The following is a 17,368-nucleotide window of genomic DNA, read 5'->3' as shown; positions in this document are numbered from 1 at the left end:
TTGTCTTAACGCTTCTCTCCTGTTTTTGACTCAATTTCCCAGAATGCCAGTGTGACCCTCAGGGCTCGCTCAGCACTGTGTGTAACCCCAGCGGGGGTCAGTGTCAGTGTCGTCCCAATGTGGTCGGCAGGAACTGCGACCAATGTGCTCCGGCCACGTTCCAGTTTGGACCCAACGGCTGCAGAGGTCAGAGCCCTGATCAGTTAATAATCAATACACTCTATACTGATAATGATCATCATTATATACAGCATATATAGTAGGATTTATAGTGATAACATACTGTGTATGTGCTGCAACCTTGTTCCAGTTCAGACCAAACTTCTGTAGAAGTCACACTCATTCAGATAATACGACTTATAATTTAATAAAGTTTAAAAAATTCTAATTATATGATTATATTGATATTATATAATGATATTTTCAGTGTTTTCCTGCAGTGATGAACGTAGAGTACACACAAACAGTATCTTCTTGGTTTCTGTGTTTGCAGCGTGTGAGTGCGACACTCAGGGTTCACAGGGTCCGTTGTGCAATCAGCTGACCGGTCAGTGTGATTGTGTTTCGGGGGCGTACGGGCGGCAGTGTGATCGCTGTCTGCCAGGTTACTGGGGCTTCCCCGCCTGCCGACCTTGCTCCTGCAACGGGCACGCCGACGACTGCGACCCCAACACCGGACGCTGCATCAGCTGCAGGGACCACACCACCGGACACACCTGTGACAGGTAAGATTAAACTGAAAAGATGAAAGAACTGGAAGCGCAGCCCTCTCAGGCCCAACACTGTGGGACCCCAACAGGGAAGAATCTACAAAGAGGAGGGGTGGTTGTTTGTGATCTGAGGACTTGAAAAGGTTGACTGTCAAGTAGGCAGTTACCTTCTGGACTGAATATCAGGGACTAGCAGCAGAGGTCGGGGACTAACTGGTTTAGGTTTAGGGACTAGTTACAAGGTCAGGGGACTTCCTGCAGAGGTGTGAGAACAAGTTACAGAGATCTGGGAACTAGGCACAGAGGTGTGCTGACTAGTTATAGAGGTCTGGGAACTAGGCACAGAGGTCTGGGGACTAGTTATAGAGGTCTGAGGACTAGTTATAGAGGTCTGGTGCGAAGGTCTGAGGACTAGTTATAGAGGTCTGGGGACTAGCTGTGGAGGTGTAAGGACTAAGCATAGAGATATGGGAACAAGGCACAGAGATGTGTTGACTAGTTGCAGTGGTTTGGGGACTAGTTGAAGAGGTCTACTGATTAGTTGTAGAGGTCAAGGGACTAGTTGTAGTGGTGTGTGGACTAGTTGTACATGTTTGGAGACTAGTTGTAGAAGTCTGGGGAAGACGTCACACCTGTGATGATGCTGTATTTGAATCATTAAATCAACTTGCCCTCAACACTTCCTCTCCCTCCGCCGTGCTCAGGTGTCTGGACGGTTACTATGGCGACCCAGTGCTGGGGTCAGGTGACCACTGTCGTCCCTGCATGTGTCCTGACGGCCCCGGGAGCCTGAGACAGTTTGCAGGAAGTTGTTACCGCGGCGATGAGTCCCAGCAGGCCATCTGTGTCTGCAACACGGGATACAGAGGTAAAAACTTTATTGACATAGGGATTATTACAGAGGTAAAAACTTTATTGACATAGGGATTATTACAGAGGTAAAAACTTAATTGACACTCAGTTGAAAACTTTATCAATACTGAATTCAAGTTTTTATAACAAAAACAAAAAATAGCAAAACGTTAATAATTAGGAAACAGGAGTAAAAACTTTATTAATGTTGGATGATGACAGAGGTAGAAACTTTATTTACACTGAATTCGGCACAAGTGGTAAACTGATATATTTAAGACAGATTAACCCTTTTTTTTATTTAAACTGTTCATGTCCATGTTATTTTGAAAGTTTTATAGTATAAACAGAATAAAAACAACCAGATGTGACAATAAAATACAGTAGAGACCCAGACAGAGTAATTACAGCGTCAATGTGAATTCAGCCTGAGGTTATTTTCTGCAGGAAGTTTTCAGAGTGAAATAATCTCCCGTATTTCTTTTTAGTGTTTGTAAGTAAAACAGCAGCTGCCAGGGTTTTAATTTACAGAGAAGAAGCTCTGTGATTTAATTTGATGTAAACAGAAGCAGGAATGTGACGTGACTCTGTTATTACAGCAGGAAATTAGATGTTCAGGCTGAAATCAGCTGCTGACGGACGCATGAATCACCCACTTTCTCCTTTTCTTTCCACTCCGACAGCCTGAAAGGAAAATATTCCTCTGACACGCCAAGACCTACCGAGTTTATTACCGTACTTAACTATATAAAATTACAGCATGACGACACTGGCCTCTGATTTTCCCGTGAGGTTTTAAACGTGTACGACGAAACACGTCAAACAAAGCAACAGAATAGCTGCATTTTGTGAAGAAAACTGAAGTGAGCACTGTAAACAGGTTCGAATGTCTAAAAATCTCAACTGTTTTCATGTGAGATGTTTTATAAGAGAATTAAGTTGAAGTTGAAGCACTGAAATAGTTTGAAGTGCTGAAAACGAAAACTGTAAATTTGAATGATCACTTTCTATGTAAATACTGAAAGCAGTTAAACTGTGGGTAGGAGAAGGTTGACGCACCTGAAATTAGTTGATGCCTCAGCTGTTGAAATGTTAAAAAGGGAGTTGAAGTGTCAATTGAAGTGTGAACTCTGAGAGCATCCATGTTAGCCATTGAATTGTAAGTTTGTAAACAGTAAAAGCAGTTGAACTGTCAGCTGAAGAGCAGAGCAGGTAAAACCATCATCGATTTCTAAAGGGTGAAAACAGTTGAAATGTCTGTTTTAAAATATAAGAACTGTTCAGTAAAAATCGGTTCGGTCAGTCGGTATGTGAGTCAACTGCAAAGTAGGTGAATGCAGTTAAAGTGTAATTATGAAAGCAGTAAAATGTAAAAAATAGATTGTAATCAGTTGAAGTGTTAAATGTCAGTATAGGAGATTAATGTAATTGAAGTGTCAAGTTTGAATTCTCTTTTACTGACACTGTAAAAAGTGTCAATTTCCTTTTTAAGTGGTGAAAACAGCTGAAATGTCAGCAGTAAAAGTAATTGAAGCGTCGGTTATGAGAGCAATAATACTTCACGGGAAGTTAGAAGTTAAATGAACTGAAGATCTTCACTGTTTTTGTGAACAACAATAAAATAAAGAAAGTGTGGGAAGTGAAGCGACGGTCACCACGAAAACTTTCTGATCAAAATAAGAAATAAAACAAAAATGTTAGTTTCATAGAAAACAGTTCGTATCATTTTATGTTTTAAACTTGTTGTCCGTCTCTCTGCAGGCGCTCGCTGTGACGAGTGCTCACCTGGTTACCATGGAAACCCCGGAGAGGCGGGGGGGCAGTGTCAGCCCTGTCAGTGCAACAACAACATCGACATGCTGGACCCGGAGTCCTGCGACGCCCGGACCGGCGAGTGCCTGCGCTGCCTTTACCACAGCGAGGGTGCCGCCTGCCAGAGCTGCAAGCTGGGTTACTACGGCAACGCCCTGCTGCAGGACTGCAGGAGTGAGTAACACCTGGTTTGTCCCGTCACTATGGCAACTGGCATCGCTGCTAAGACGAGACCCAGAGACATGGCTGGAAAAGAGGCCAGTAGGGACCAGTAGGGACCATCAGGGAGTAGTAAGGACCAGGAAGGACCAGTAGGGATTAGTAGAGACCAGTAGGGACCATCCAGGAGTTGGAGGGACCAATAGGGACCAATAGGGACCAATAGGGACTAGTAGGGACCATCAGGGAGTAGTAAGGACCAGGAAGGACCAGTAGGGATTAGTAGAGGCTAGTAAGGACTAGTAGAGCCCAGTGAAGGTCAGTAGAGACCAGTAAGGACCAGTAGAGCCCAGTGAAGGTCAGTAGAGATCAATAGGGACCAGTAGAGGCCAGTAAGGACCAGCAGAGGCCAGTAGAGGCCAGTAAGGATTAGTGGGAACTAGCAGGGACCAGTAGAGGCCAGTAAGGATTAGTGGGAACTAGCAGGGACCAGTAGAGGCCAGTAAGGACTAGTGGGAACCAGTAGGGACCAGTACATCAGCCATATGTAGTCAGATGATGTGACAAGTGAACAAAATGTTTACAAATTTTGAATAAAATTTGGATGAAATCTTAATGAACTTTTGCCCCAAATCTGGATTAAACTCTTGATAAATGCTGATGAAGTCTGGTTCTTGTCCACAGAGTGTGTTTGTAACCAGCTGGGCAGCGAACCCTCCAGCTGTCCGTCGTCTGGGGACTGTCACTGCGACAGCAGCAGCGGACAGTGTCGCTGCCTCCAGAACGTCGTCGGTCAACACTGCGACCGCTGCGCCTCCGACACCTGGAACATGGCGAGCGGCCGCGGCTGTCAGACCTGCGACTGCGACCCCACACACTCGTACGGGACGTCCTGCAACGAGGTGAGCGGCACGCCGTGATGTGACGCACAACGAGCCTCAGAATTCAATAATGTGATGTTTATGTTTCTACTTCACTCAAGTGAAAGTTTTAAAATTCAAAGGTTAACTAACTTTGTTAGTTAAAGTTAAAGTATGATCAGCTCTGGTGTTCTCATGACTTAAGTTATTACATTTTAAATAATCAGCTCCTGGTTTAGTATTTTGATGGTTTCCCTGCTGGACTTTTGGATGTAAACAGCTTGTTTGGTCCACAGATCAGCGGTCAGTGTTCCTGTCAGCCCGGCTTTGGAGGAAGAACATGCAGCGAGTGTCGAGAGCTGTTCTGGGGAGACCCAGAGGTCAAATGTCACGGTACGTTCACCGTATGTTTGTATGGTCACTCGTATAATAATGTGACGTCTGTTCTCATTCACTTTTCCTTTGATGGGAGACGCTCGGTGTGAACAGAACAGACTCAGACTCAGTTCAGGTCTTTGACACGTTCAGAAACAGGAAGTAGAAGAAAGCAACTCTGAAGCTCCATGAATGAACAGAGTCGTTCATCTGCCGCCCCCACTGCATCGTGGGAACATTCCTTCTCCCAGCATCCTCTGCTGCGATCTGCTGTGCCTGATATTAAGTCCAGATGTGTCCCGAGGCTCGGCGGCCCCGTCGCCATGGAGACGAGGCCGGAGATCTGTCTGAACCTCTGAATATCTCTGAAACCCACAAAGAGGCTTTGTTAGTGTGAAGCAGAGCTGAAGGTCAGAAAGTGGACCTGCTGAGAGATAGAGGGGGGAGACAGAGGGGAGGATGGAGGGGAGGGAGGAGGGGGAGGGAGGAGGGGAGGGAGGAGAGCAAGCAAGAAAGAAAGAAATGTGGTAAGAAGAGAAGGGAAAAGATGAAACGATGGAAATACAGAGGAGGAGGAAACACTAAAAGTTTAGAAGAATGGAGAGAGTGAAGCAGGAGAAAATAAAAGGGAGTGAAGTGACAGAAGAAGAAACAGGAAGTAAAACAAAGTGTATCTCTATGAACGGTGTACACAGACAGACGTGTCCGTCCATCTGTCTGCTGTTTATATGGACTTTAAACAGACTAAACATGTTTCTGGATTACAGCAGATCCTGAAACGTCTCTTCTTCGTCTTTTTCCAACAAAAACTGTTGATAAAAATCACCTCAGGCATGAGGGGGTCCCCCCTTGACTTTCTTTTGCCCTCCCCCCCTCCAACTCTCCCTCATACCCCCTGCCTCTGTTTGCCCCCCCCGATGTTTCCTGTTGCCCCACCGGCAGGACAAACTGCATCTCTACTGTCTGTCTGTCTGTTTTCATTCTGAGTGAATCAAAGGAAAATCTCAGTCTGGTTCAGGTTTGTTGTTTCTGTGTTTTGAACCAGTTTCAGCTGAGTTTGATTAAAACCAGATGTGTCACACACACACACACACACACACACACACACACACACACACACACACACATACACACACACACACACACACACACACACACACACACGTTTGTTAACAGGAAGTCGGACGTTTTGTCTCCGACTCTTCCTGCAAAATGTTTTTACAGTAAATTAAAGCTTAAAGATTCTTAAACATTTTGAAGGATGAACTTCATCCAAATCTGACCTCAGTCTGCAAACACTCTGTGTGTGTGTGTGTGTGTGTGTGTGTGTGTGTGTGTGTGTGTGTGTGTGTGTGTGTGTGTGTGTGTGTGTGTGTGTGTGTGTGGTCTCTGGAGTCTGATTGTGAAACTCCTGTCTTTGTTTGTTAAAGCTCTTTTAATTATAAACGGTTTCTGTTTCCACTCTGAGTTTCTCCCTAAAAACTGTGTGAATCATCGAAGTCTTTCCTCATAAAATAGCTGTTTTAAATCTGTTTTAAATCCTGAGCGTGTTTACGAGCTGACGGACGTGTGTGTTCTTCTTCTTCTGTCTTCGCTACGTATCTTGGCGCTTTACCTCCTGCTGCTGATCAGTCAGCTCACAGGGAACCTTTAACTCACCATCTTTGTTTTTTAAAGAATTACAATTAGATTCACACGTCAATTAAATGCTCTATTTGATTTAAGTTTCTATAGATAAACTTCTACGTAAGTTTAAATCATTCTACTCATTTTAAGCCCAGTTTTACTAAACTCTGAATAGAATTAATCAGCTTTAACGAACCCAGTTTGACAGGATGAAGCTGTAACCGTCAGTGTGTGTGTTTCAGCGTGTGACTGCGACCCTCGCGGTATCTCGGAGCAGCAGTGCAACAAAGCCAGCGGCCACTGCGTCTGCGTGGAGGGCGTGTCCGGTCCACGCTGCGACGTCTGCGCCCGCGGGTTCTCCGGGACCTTCCCGGACTGCCAGCGCTGCCACCAGTGCTTCGCCGAGTGGGATGACATCATCGGTCAACTGACCAACCAGACGCACCGGCTCGTCAACAAGGTCAACGCAGTCAAAGCCAGCGGGGTCAGCGGGCCGTACAGGAAGTCCATCGAGAGCATGGAGAGGAGCGTCGCCGACATCCGGGTCGTCCTGAACCAGAACCCGGCCTCGCAACCACTGACCGAGATCCAGGAGCTGCTGCAACAGGCCAGGTGAGATTAACTTTAATCCAGAGCCTAAACCTACTGCAGTAAACCAGGTGACATTAACTTTAATCCAGAGTCTAAACCTACTGCAATAAACCAAGTGAGATTAACTTTAATCCAGAGTCTAAACCTGCTGCAATAAACCAGGTGAGATTAACTTTAATCCAAAGTCTAAATCTACTGCAGTAAACCATGTGAGATTAACTTTAATCCAAAATTTAAACGTATTGCAAAAGGGGCAGGTGAGATTAACTTTCATCCAGTCTAAACCTACTGCAATAAACCAGGTGAGATTAACTTTAATCCAGAGTCTAAATTCACTGCAAAAGGGCCATGTGGGATTAATTTTAATCCAGAGTCTAAACCTACTGCAATAAAGCAGGTGAGATTAACTTTAATCCAGAGTCTAAACCTACAGCAACAGGCCAGATGAGATAAACTTTGATCTGCAGATTAAAGCAGCTCAGATCAGTTAAACTCTGACCTCTGTGTGACCCCCAGCGACCTGATGGGGACCCTGAGCCTCATGCTGAACCACACTGAGGAGACTCTGGCCCAGGTCGAGGACTCAGACGCGGCTGCAGAAGCTAAACTGGACTCTGTGATCTCGGACTCTCAGAAGCTGGAGCGGACGGTGAAGGAGCTGCTGGATCAGGTGGAGTTCATCAAGAACTCCGACATCAGAGGTGAGAGGGGTGAAAGGTGAAAGGTCAGGGGGGGGGGGGGGGGGGTCACAACCAGTAACTAAGGTCCTCTTACTCACTTGTTCTGGAGCTTTCAACTGTCTCACGCAGTAATTAAGGAGTAACTTCACACCCCTGAAGACTTGCTATTGTCTCAGTGATGTAATTATGCACTTCAGGACGCTGTGACATCACAGCTGGGCGTGGTTACAGGTGTAGCTCACCTGACCTCAGCTGCCAGAGGTGAGACGGTGCCGTTTGTCCTGCTGTTAAAGTTTCTCTTTGAAGTTAGTCTGAACATGCGTTTCACAAAAAAGGAGAAAACTGTCAATGAAGGCCATGTAGCACAGTTGAAAGCTGTGGAAGAAGCAAGTAAGTGGACCTTGAGTTGATCTTGTTTTGTCAATAACAATGTGAATGAAGTTTTTCATAACGTTTATACAGGAACTGGTTCAGTCACGTCACACTGAGAATTAGTTATTAAATTATGGGATTATTTTAGATTAGCCCACAGACCTTCAGTAGAATGTCAATAAAGTTTCCATTATTGATGATCTCTCAGCTAAATTGTACTTCCTGTCTGTTGTCAGGGGCAACCGACAGCGTCACCAAGTACTTCCTGCAGTCTCAGGAGGCTGAAGCCAGAGCGAACGCCTCCACCATCGACCCCGGCAGCCCCGTGGAGGCCTCGGCGGCTCTACGGCGACTGGCAGAGGACAAAATGAACCAAACCAGGGAGGAGTTCCTGAGGAGACACACTGAGCATGCTCTGAGACTGGACGAGCTGGCGGGAGAGCTGCAGACTCTGGACCTATCAGAGATCAGCCACAAGGTGGGAGATTACGAGAAGATTTTTTTTTTAAGGTGTTTGTCGGGTTTTTACGATTTTATAGTTTGAAATTTCAGTCAGAACTTGTAAGAAAAAACGTCAGTAACACGTTTGACTGTTCTGACTGATAGAACAGTTTCTCCTCGTAGTTGATAGACAGCGAGGTTTGTTCTGTACAACTCTCTAAACCTTGTCCTTCGTCTCTGCTGACTCCTTCTGATTTGAAGGTTGTGTCTCAAGGAAGAAAAACTTTTTAGTGTCAGGTTTTATTTACAGAGTTTGAGTTTTGTGAGAAAAAGTTCTTCATTTGCAGTGAAGTGTTTTATTTTTTAGTTTTTGGTGTCCTGTAAGTTCACGTTATTGTAATTGTGCAACATTGTCGGAACAATATTAAGCAATTAAATGCAGTTTAGCAGCTCTGCTGGCAGCATGAAAAGATAAAATACAAATAAATAAAAAATAAAAATGATAAAATATAAAATACTATGTACAGTAAAAACAGTGCAAATAGGTGAATATAAATAACAGAACTAACAAACTATGAAAAGAAAAATAAATATGAGCCCCATGAAATGTAATCTGATATTTTAGTGAAATAAATCAGGTTGTATCTTTGCATTAAACTCTTTATCCGTCCTGATTCTTACAGACCTGCGGCAGTCCACCATCAGGCCAGGACTCGTGCCAGTCCTCTCCCTGTGGAGGTCTGGGCTGTGTGGACTCGGAGGGTCGGACCAAGTGTGGAGGTGAAGGATGCGACGGCGTGGTGACGATGGCCAACGGCGCCTGGAAGAAGGCTCGCGACTCCGAACAGTCAATCACCAGCGCCATGGAGGAAGTGGAGAAACTCTCCAAGATGGTGAGTCTGGCCGGTCCTGGTCTGAGCCGGTTCTGGTTCAGATGGGCTGCAAGTGGAGTTTCTCACCCGTGTTTTGGCTGCAGGTGTCGGAGGCCAAACTGAAAGCGGACGAGGCGAAGCTGAGCGCTCAGGACGTCCTGATGAAGACCAACAGAACCAAACAGAAAGTGGACCAGAGCAACGAGGAGCTTAGAGGACTCATCAAACAGATCAGAGACTTCCTCACACGTACGTCTCTCATTTCCTGCTTAACACAACTGAACACTGAAACCAAGAAGTATCAAAACTTCTCAGTCAAACTACAGAAATGCAGGATTCAGTCCTTTTTGGACAAAGATGTACTATAAACTATTACTGTCGTATGGTTTTGCTCACAGCCGATCTCCGAGTGCGAGTTGGCAATTCAGAGTGCTGACTTTCAAAAGTATGGCTATACTGCATGTGATATTTGATGAAAGTAAAAGGCATAAAATACAGATTATTTCAGGAAAAATGATAAAGCACCTCATCAACCACGGAGAAAACTATAGGGTATCACTTTAATGGTCATGTGATTGGTACTGGTGCTTTTAATTGATACCTATCCCTACTTAACAGTCAGTCTTCAGTGAAATTACAGGAGTCACTCTGGTTTATTAAGGCACATTAACTCTGTTATGTTGTCCATCATATTCATCAACGAGAACAACTAATATAGTCTGAGATCTGCGAGCATGGTGGCATCACAGAGGAGAGATTTAAACAACGATATAAAGAGCTAACTCGCGTGATAACCTCCAGCCGGGCGCAGAGTCAAAGGTCTTAATTGGTTGAGTCTCTTCTGGTTTTCAGTCTTGGCCTTTAGAGCTTAAAGGAGAATCGTCAGCGTAGAAATGAACACTGGTTTGATGCTTTTTGGAACATTTGAGCAAAATGTAGCATGTAGATAGAGAATAGTAAAAGGACCCAGGACTGATCCCTGTGGTACTCCAGTCATGGATGTACAGTCCATTATCGTCACGCAGAAGTTCCTGTAGTCAGATAGTTAATAAAAACAATGTAAAACAGTACCAGATAGGCTTATGCTGTGCAGTAAAACAGATGTTTGGCCACTCCAAGAAAGGAATTACTTTCAAACAGACCTGTCTAAGGTAGTCTGGTGGATCAGATGATCAGACAGGTGAGAAACAAACCACCTGCTTCTGTTGTTTCAGAGGACGCTGCAGACCTGGAGAGCATCGAGCTGGTGGCCAACGAGGTTCTGGCCATGCAGATGCCCACCACACCTGCTCAGCTGCAGAACCTGACCAACGAGATCCGAGAGAAGGTGGGAGAGCTGGGACACGTGGAGACCATCCTGCAGCAGAGCGCCGACGACATCCAGAGAGCCGAGAACCTGCTGGATCAGGCCCGGAGAGCCAGGTGAGTTTTACATGAACAGTTATTTCTGTTTCCAAATCTAAATACGACTTTAACAAGGTTCTGCAACACATTTTAACCTTTAACCCTCAAATCTTCATGCTGACTTTTATGTTTAAAAGACTCACCTCAAACAGCCTGTAATAAGTTGATGAAATGTGACTGCCTTGTGTTCATCAGTGGGGAGGCGGTGGATGTGAAGGACTCTGCAGAGAAGGTGAAGCAAGCTTTGAAAGAAGCTCAGCGAGCTCAGACCGCCGCCAGCAACGCCATCCAGCAGGCCACAGCCGACATCCAGAACACCAACAAGCTGCTGTCCACCGTCAGTCCTGACCCACAGTTTACTTCACTAAGATCACGTGGAAATATTGGAAATGTGTTAAATGTTTACTTCACTGACGTCAGAAGCATGAAAGTAACATGTAGTCTGTCCACGCTGCATTCAGGTGGAGTCGGAGACGGCAGACGCAGAGGTGAAGCTGAACAACGCCACCCAGAGGCTGCAGCGGCTCGAGCAGGACGTGACGCAGCTCAGAGACAAAGCTCTGAACGTCACTCTGAGCACCGAGCGGATCAATCACGACGCAGCGAGCATCGGAAAGATCGCAGAGGAGGTCAAGAAGGTGAGTTCACCTGTCAGATCGTCGGTCTGCAGATTATTTTCAGTCGAGTCTGCTTGTGTCGATCGGTTCTCTGCAGGAGCTCAAAACTAATTCATGCAAACTCAAAACTAATTCATGCAAATGTTAATAAGCTTGTGTTTTTTTGTGTGTGTGTGTGTGTGTGTGTGTGTTTAGGACCTGGACTCGGAGCTTAAGGATAAATATGCCACAGTGGAGCAGCTGATTGGTCAGAAGGCGGGGGGCGTGGTCGATGCCAAGAAACGGGCAAAGTTACTGCAGCAGGAAGCCAAAGAGCTGCTGCTGAAGGCCAGCGACAAGCTGCAGCTGCTCAAAGGTGAAGTTACAGTGACGCCACACAGTGAAACAGTTAGCAGAGCAACACGTGGACGCTTGAACAGTCCAGCATTAGACTTGTTTATGAGTAATGGTGATTATTCCAGGTCCAGTTTCCATTCAGATGTAACATTCGACCATCCTTCAGCAAATCTAACTGTTTTCTTCTGTTTTTCAGATCTTGAGAAGTCTTACGAAGACAACCAGCGAACTCTGGAGGTGAAGGCGGAGCAGCTGGTGGAGATGGAGGCCGCCGTGAAGGAGCTGCTGCAGGAGATCAGCCACAAGGTCACCGTCTACAGCACCTGTCTGTTCTAGGGTCAAAGTTCACATCTGAAAAAGGTCAAACTGGGCTGAATTAAAAAGGAACATGACTCATATTTTTAACCTGAATCTGTGATGTTAAATCTGACCTTTTCTTAGTAACCAATCAGAAGTGAGGACGTTGTCTTCTGATCATATAGTTTCCACTGAGACAATCAGAAAAAACAAAAAGACCAAAAATTAAAGCAAATAAAACATTTTCATTCCAAACTTAGATTCTTATGTTTGAATGAAACCAAAGATTTTATATTTTTTATATGTATGAAACCACTCTGACAAAGATAGTGAATGTTTAATTTTCAGCTAGTTTCCATATAACATGGGATGTCTGAGTGTTCTCGAACGCACCATCAGGTTGGAACACGCAAATATAACAAAACTATACAAAACTGTAAAACTCAAAGTCCATTAAAATCTGAGTTTGGAAGAAGGAAAAAAAAAACAGCCGCTGAAACTAATCAAACGACAAAAAAATTGATAATTTTTAATCTAAACTTTCAGTAAAGTTTAACCACTGTCAAAGTTTTAAAGTAAATTTTTTTTGAAATCAGCTGAATGTCTTTGTGAATGTATCAAAATCAAAGTGACTGTCGATCGTTTGATTCCACTTTAAAAGTTTAAAGTTATGAAACGGTGAATGTTTAAACCATGTGACTGCAACTTATTTTAATTCCTCATTTTGTACTCCTTTTGTTTTTTTTACATGGCCAAAACTTTGAACCCAAAATGATTTTTAATAAAAGCTTCCAGTTAAAATCTTGTTGTGTTCACTGGTCTGTATGAAAACAGGTTTCTGGGCCTCCAGGGTGGAAAAACACGACATAACTTTGGAGCGAGATGAGTTTTTCCCCTTTATTCTTTCCTTTTTCCTACAGTGGACGTGCACAGCAGCCAAAGTAACATACAAGATATTGAAGAAGAGCATACTGTATCCTGTGATCAATGGGCTACGACGCTCCCTGAACAGTCAACACGCGTAATTTCAGTTTTCTGCCGCTTTCCAAACTGTTAACCGTCTTTTCTTTATGGGACAGATTTCTTACTGATCACAGCACAGGTGGGAAAAGTTTTGTCACCGAGGCAAAAGTATTAAAGTAAAATATTGGTTCCAAAGTATTCTGAGGTTTGACTAAAAGCTTCAGGCGCATCGTCACTTTCTTGCAGACAGGTGCATGGGAGAAAATGTTCAAAAGCACTCTCCTGTTACTTGCAAAAAAGTTATCTGAAAAAGATTTCAGCTCCTAGATTTCCATCAGGGAAAACAGAGGAACAAAGCAGTCAGTCTACACCTGCTCAGGTGAGGCCGATTAGGGACAATGAGCTGTCCGGCAAACAGTCCCACAGTCTGTTTGTATTCAACCAATCGCAAGGACCTTCCACTTTACCTGATGAAGGTACAACACTATATTTTCAATAAAGGTTTTTGCAAGTAAGAGGACGGCATGCAGGAGCTTTTTCTTCCATTTCTATTGCATGTATAATTATCACTTATTCCTGTGTTTGATGGACATTTGAAACTCCAGGAGATTAAGAGTTTATTTAACTCACCAATGATGTTCACCTGAAGACGAAATCCACCTTCCAGTCCTGTTGGATGTGTTTTTTTTTTCATTAACCAGATCACAGAGCTGATGGGCCTTTTTCACAGGAGACATTTTTCTTTGTGACAGCAGGAAAAGCACACAGGTGTAAACAAACAAATGAGTGATGGCTGAATTCCATTTAGCTGCTTCAGTTTCAGCTTACTGGGACAGAGCCATCGTTAATGTTATTAGCAACACTAATTGCTTTTCCTACCTGGACAGGTCTGGTGTGAAAAAGGCCCATCCTTGGATTTCACATCCAAAAGAACTTGTTTATCAATAGCAACATAATCTTACAAGCAACCTTTTATCCTAGAAAAGTGAATTTGTTTGTTAATTTGCAACAGCAAGTAGGTATGTACAGCAATGTTGATACTTAACATATCAATGTATTTCATTTGTTTAATATCTGATCTTTCCATGCACCATCTGCTCATAGTGACTAAAATATTCTGCTTTTTAACGGTTATGTTTAGGCACTGGCGGCACTTGGATACGATTATGGACAGATAACGTTTTTGTTTAAGTCTGGACGTGAACTCTAATAATAATAATAAATAAACAATAAATTTAGGACATTAAATGGATGTGAATGAATTGGCTCTACTTCTCAGTGGGACCGACAGGACAGATGATCAGAGGAGCAGAGTTTTTACCGCCGTTATTAAGACACGGACTAAAGTACGGGTAGAGTTTCTCAGTGAAGCAGCAGCCAGTAAAGGAGTAGATGAGAGCTGCAGCATCTACGTCATAAAAGGAGACCAGACCCTCCTCATAATCCACGAACACCCCCACCCTCTCAGGCCGAGACTTCAGGAAGAGACGAACATCAGGACCAACACGAGCATAATACTCGTGTTCATCCCTCAGCCATATTGTCCAGTATCCCCTTTGAGGGTTCAGAATGAATTTTCCCTTCCTGTCGACCGACTCTTGGGCCACTCCTACATCCCAGTCGGTCTTCCCTTTAACCTGAACCTGGTAATAAAACCTTCCAGAAGAGAAACTCTGCTTTGCCAAGACGATGACGTAGCTATCAAACCTCTCAGGGTTGTCTGGGAGATTCTTCTTCACGTCACCGTGTTTGACCTGTTTTCCATCGTCGGACAGGATGAGTTTGGGCTGCGCTGTATCGGGATCGAGTGTCACGTCCACCGCATCCCGCTGGACCCTCTTCAGCTCAGCCTCAAGCAGCTTCTCCTTCTGCTCGCTGAGCGTTTCCTCCAGCCGAGCCACAGCTCTCCACGCCGTCCCCTCATACGACGGTGGATGGACGCCGACTTCCGTCCAGTCCTTGCTGAGTGGAGGAGCCTTCAGGGAGCTTCGGAGCAGGTGGAGGTGGTCTTCAGAGCGTGAGAGCCGCTCCACCTCACGGCTTCTTTCCTTCAGCTCGGAGATTTCCTGTTCCAGCTCTGCGATGAAGCCTTCAGCCTGCTTCTCTGCCTCTCTGAACTTTTCTTTGATGGCGTCAATGAGCTCGGCCTGGCTTCTCTCAACAGCTTCTCTCAGAGCGGCGAAGACCTGAACACCATCCGCTATCTCTGTGACGGCGGCTTCCTCGCTGAGCTCCACCGAGCGTTTGATCTCCTCGATCTTCAGTCGTCTCTTCTGAATCTCAGCCTCCGTCCTCTCCAGCGTGGCCTCTGCTCCTTCATATCCTGCTTTCAGAGGAACAAACTTGTGCGTCTTGTGTCCTGAAACAGTGCAGAGCATGCAGACACACGTCCGGTCGGTCTTACAGAACAGCTCCAGCAGTTTATCGTGTTTCGTACACATCCGGCCTTCCAGGTTCTCCACAGCGTCGATGAGCTGGTGTCTCATCAGGGCCGACAGCTTCAGGTGAGGCTCCAGGTGAGTCTCACAGTAGGAGACCAGACACACCAGGCAGGACTTCAGGGCCTTCAGTTTTGGTGCGGCGCAGACGTCACAGGGAACTTCTCCCATTTTGGACACTCGCTGCTCTGAGCTGCTGCTGGCCGCTGACCGTCTGAACTGAGCCGCCATCTCAGAGATGAAAGTATTGACCCGCAGCTCAGGTCTTCTTTTGAAAATCATTTTACAGTTAGGACACCGACACGGGACGTTAATATTCCAGTGTTCACTGAGGCAGGTTTTACAGTAGTTGTGTCCACAGGGTGTGCTGACTGGATCGGTGAACACGTCCAGACAGATGGAGCACAGAAACTGATCTTCAGTCAGCAGGCAGCTGGCAGCAGACATATCTACACTGTGAGGACGAAAGGTGGGGAACAAATTACTCTTCTGTTTAATGTGATGTTGAGATCAGCACAGAGAAACAGATGGTTTCAATGTGGAGCTTAAGGAGCTTAAATTACCTCCACCTTCAGCAGCTGCAGTGATTTAAACATTAATGCATCAATAATTATAATCCACCAATATAATACATGTTATTATTCTGCATAAAGAGTATTTTAACTTTGGTACGAATATTTGATGATGTTAGTAGTAATTATACCAAAAGTTTGCTTTACTCTTGATAGACTTTAACTTTACACTGTGGTATTACTACTTTTACTCCACTAGTCAATATTGATGTAAATCCAGCTCAAACTCTAGTGTTGTTGCAGCCGGCAGTAAAAGTACTGATAACAGTAAGTAGCTGTAAAAATCATGCATTGAAAGTGTTACTACAGAAAAAATGAGACTGTTGTATTATTATATATTCTATATTTGATTATTATTCCACATCATTCATGGAAAAGCAGGATTTTGCTGTTGGAGCTGGTTTTAAACGTATTATTTATTATTTTCTCAATCAATCCATTGATTGTTTGGTTTGTAACAATAGTGAGAATTTGTGTCACAATGAGCCCAAAGTGACTCTTGTGTCCAACCAGCAGTCCAAACCCTCAACATTATTAAAATTTATTGCAATTATTAAAAAGAAAACTAAGAAATCTTCACATTTGTGATGCTGGAATGGTCAATTGACTACTTGATTAATCTTGACTGTTGGGTAATTGCATTTATTTTCCAAAAAAAACATTTTATAAACTCTTCTTATGTTTTGTAAAAAAAAAAAGACTGTCAGTTAAATGTAGTGAAGTAAAAAGTACAATATTTCGTTCTGTTGCATGTGATTAAAATACGAATACTATAGATACTAACTGAAGCACAAGTACCTCAAATTTGTACTTCAGTTCAGTACTTACGGCCACGTTCCAATTCAAGTTTAATGAAACTAACCAAAACTCTTCATCCAAATTACAATCGATCTAATAATCTTTTCTTTTCATCAGACCCACCACACCCCTGCATGCTTTTCCTGTAAATCCCATCTGCACTTTGCTTCCTGGGATGCTGTCAGTGACTCAGGATGAGTGAGGAAAGTATTGATGTGATAAATGTGGTGTCTGCACTCAGTGGGAACATGTAGGATGAGACAGCAGGGCTACAGTAGCTGAAGCTAAAGCTAGCGGTGACTGTAGTCTGTCTAGTCAATGTCAATGTGCTTTGCTAAAATGGCAAAACATGTTAAAAAAAATAATAAAAAAAAGTCATATTCTGGTTTAAATAAACTAGTCAGAGCATCTTTAGTAGGGGAGTGTACTCACCAGTGTTTGGACAACCCTGATGGACTCAGTTGGGTTTTTTCTTCTGAGAGAAACTCGTCTCGACTGCAGCTTTACTGTTTCAGACCAGCTTTCACTTTCATCCGAAGGGATGTGATGCTGAAGCGCTCCTCTTCCTCCACTGCTCCTCCTCCTCCTCCTCC

The 17,368-nt window shown here is 44.3% G+C and overlaps 2 protein-coding genes across 2 annotated transcripts in view; one reads left to right on the top strand and one right to left on the bottom strand.

Moving 5' to 3' along the window:
* The window catches only part of lamb1a (laminin, beta 1a), a 29,719-nt gene extending 16,914 nt beyond the window's left edge, over positions 1 to 12,805 (top strand). Inside the window, exons 18-33 of the mRNA XM_070831532.1 lie at positions 43 to 186; positions 494 to 725; positions 1,415 to 1,578; positions 3,324 to 3,548; positions 4,218 to 4,435; positions 4,690 to 4,786; positions 6,637 to 7,006; positions 7,502 to 7,686; positions 8,274 to 8,515; positions 9,162 to 9,371; positions 9,455 to 9,599; positions 10,565 to 10,772; positions 10,950 to 11,091; positions 11,216 to 11,392; positions 11,567 to 11,726; positions 11,904 to 12,805. Of these exons, the coding sequence (XP_070687633.1) occupies positions 43 to 186; positions 494 to 725; positions 1,415 to 1,578; positions 3,324 to 3,548; positions 4,218 to 4,435; positions 4,690 to 4,786; positions 6,637 to 7,006; positions 7,502 to 7,686; positions 8,274 to 8,515; positions 9,162 to 9,371; positions 9,455 to 9,599; positions 10,565 to 10,772; positions 10,950 to 11,091; positions 11,216 to 11,392; positions 11,567 to 11,726; positions 11,904 to 12,043 (3,059 nt within the window). The 3' untranslated portion in view covers positions 12,044 to 12,805. The remainder of the gene's footprint in view (positions 1 to 42; positions 187 to 493; positions 726 to 1,414; positions 1,579 to 3,323; positions 3,549 to 4,217; positions 4,436 to 4,689; positions 4,787 to 6,636; positions 7,007 to 7,501; positions 7,687 to 8,273; positions 8,516 to 9,161; positions 9,372 to 9,454; positions 9,600 to 10,564; positions 10,773 to 10,949; positions 11,092 to 11,215; positions 11,393 to 11,566; positions 11,727 to 11,903) is intronic.
* A 1,430-nt stretch (positions 12,806 to 14,235) lies between these two features.
* On the bottom strand, positions 14,236 to 16,766 carry LOC139202064 (E3 ubiquitin-protein ligase TRIM21-like). The gene is made up of 2 exons (XM_070831535.1): positions 16,745 to 16,766; positions 14,236 to 15,869 (listed from the first exon to the last, which is right to left on the bottom strand). Exon 2 carries the CDS (start codon positions 15,850 to 15,852, stop codon positions 14,236 to 14,238), a length of 1,617 nt encoding a protein of 538 aa, XP_070687636.1. The 5' UTR covers positions 15,853 to 15,869; positions 16,745 to 16,766.
* Between the last annotated feature and the right edge of the window lie 602 nt (positions 16,767 to 17,368).

This window comes from Pempheris klunzingeri, chromosome 5 (assembly GCF_042242105.1).
Source record: "Pempheris klunzingeri isolate RE-2024b chromosome 5, fPemKlu1.hap1, whole genome shotgun sequence".
NCBI lineage: Eukaryota > Metazoa > Chordata > Actinopteri > Acropomatiformes > Pempheridae > Pempheris > Pempheris klunzingeri.
This window is presented reverse-complemented; position numbering and strand designations above follow the sequence as displayed.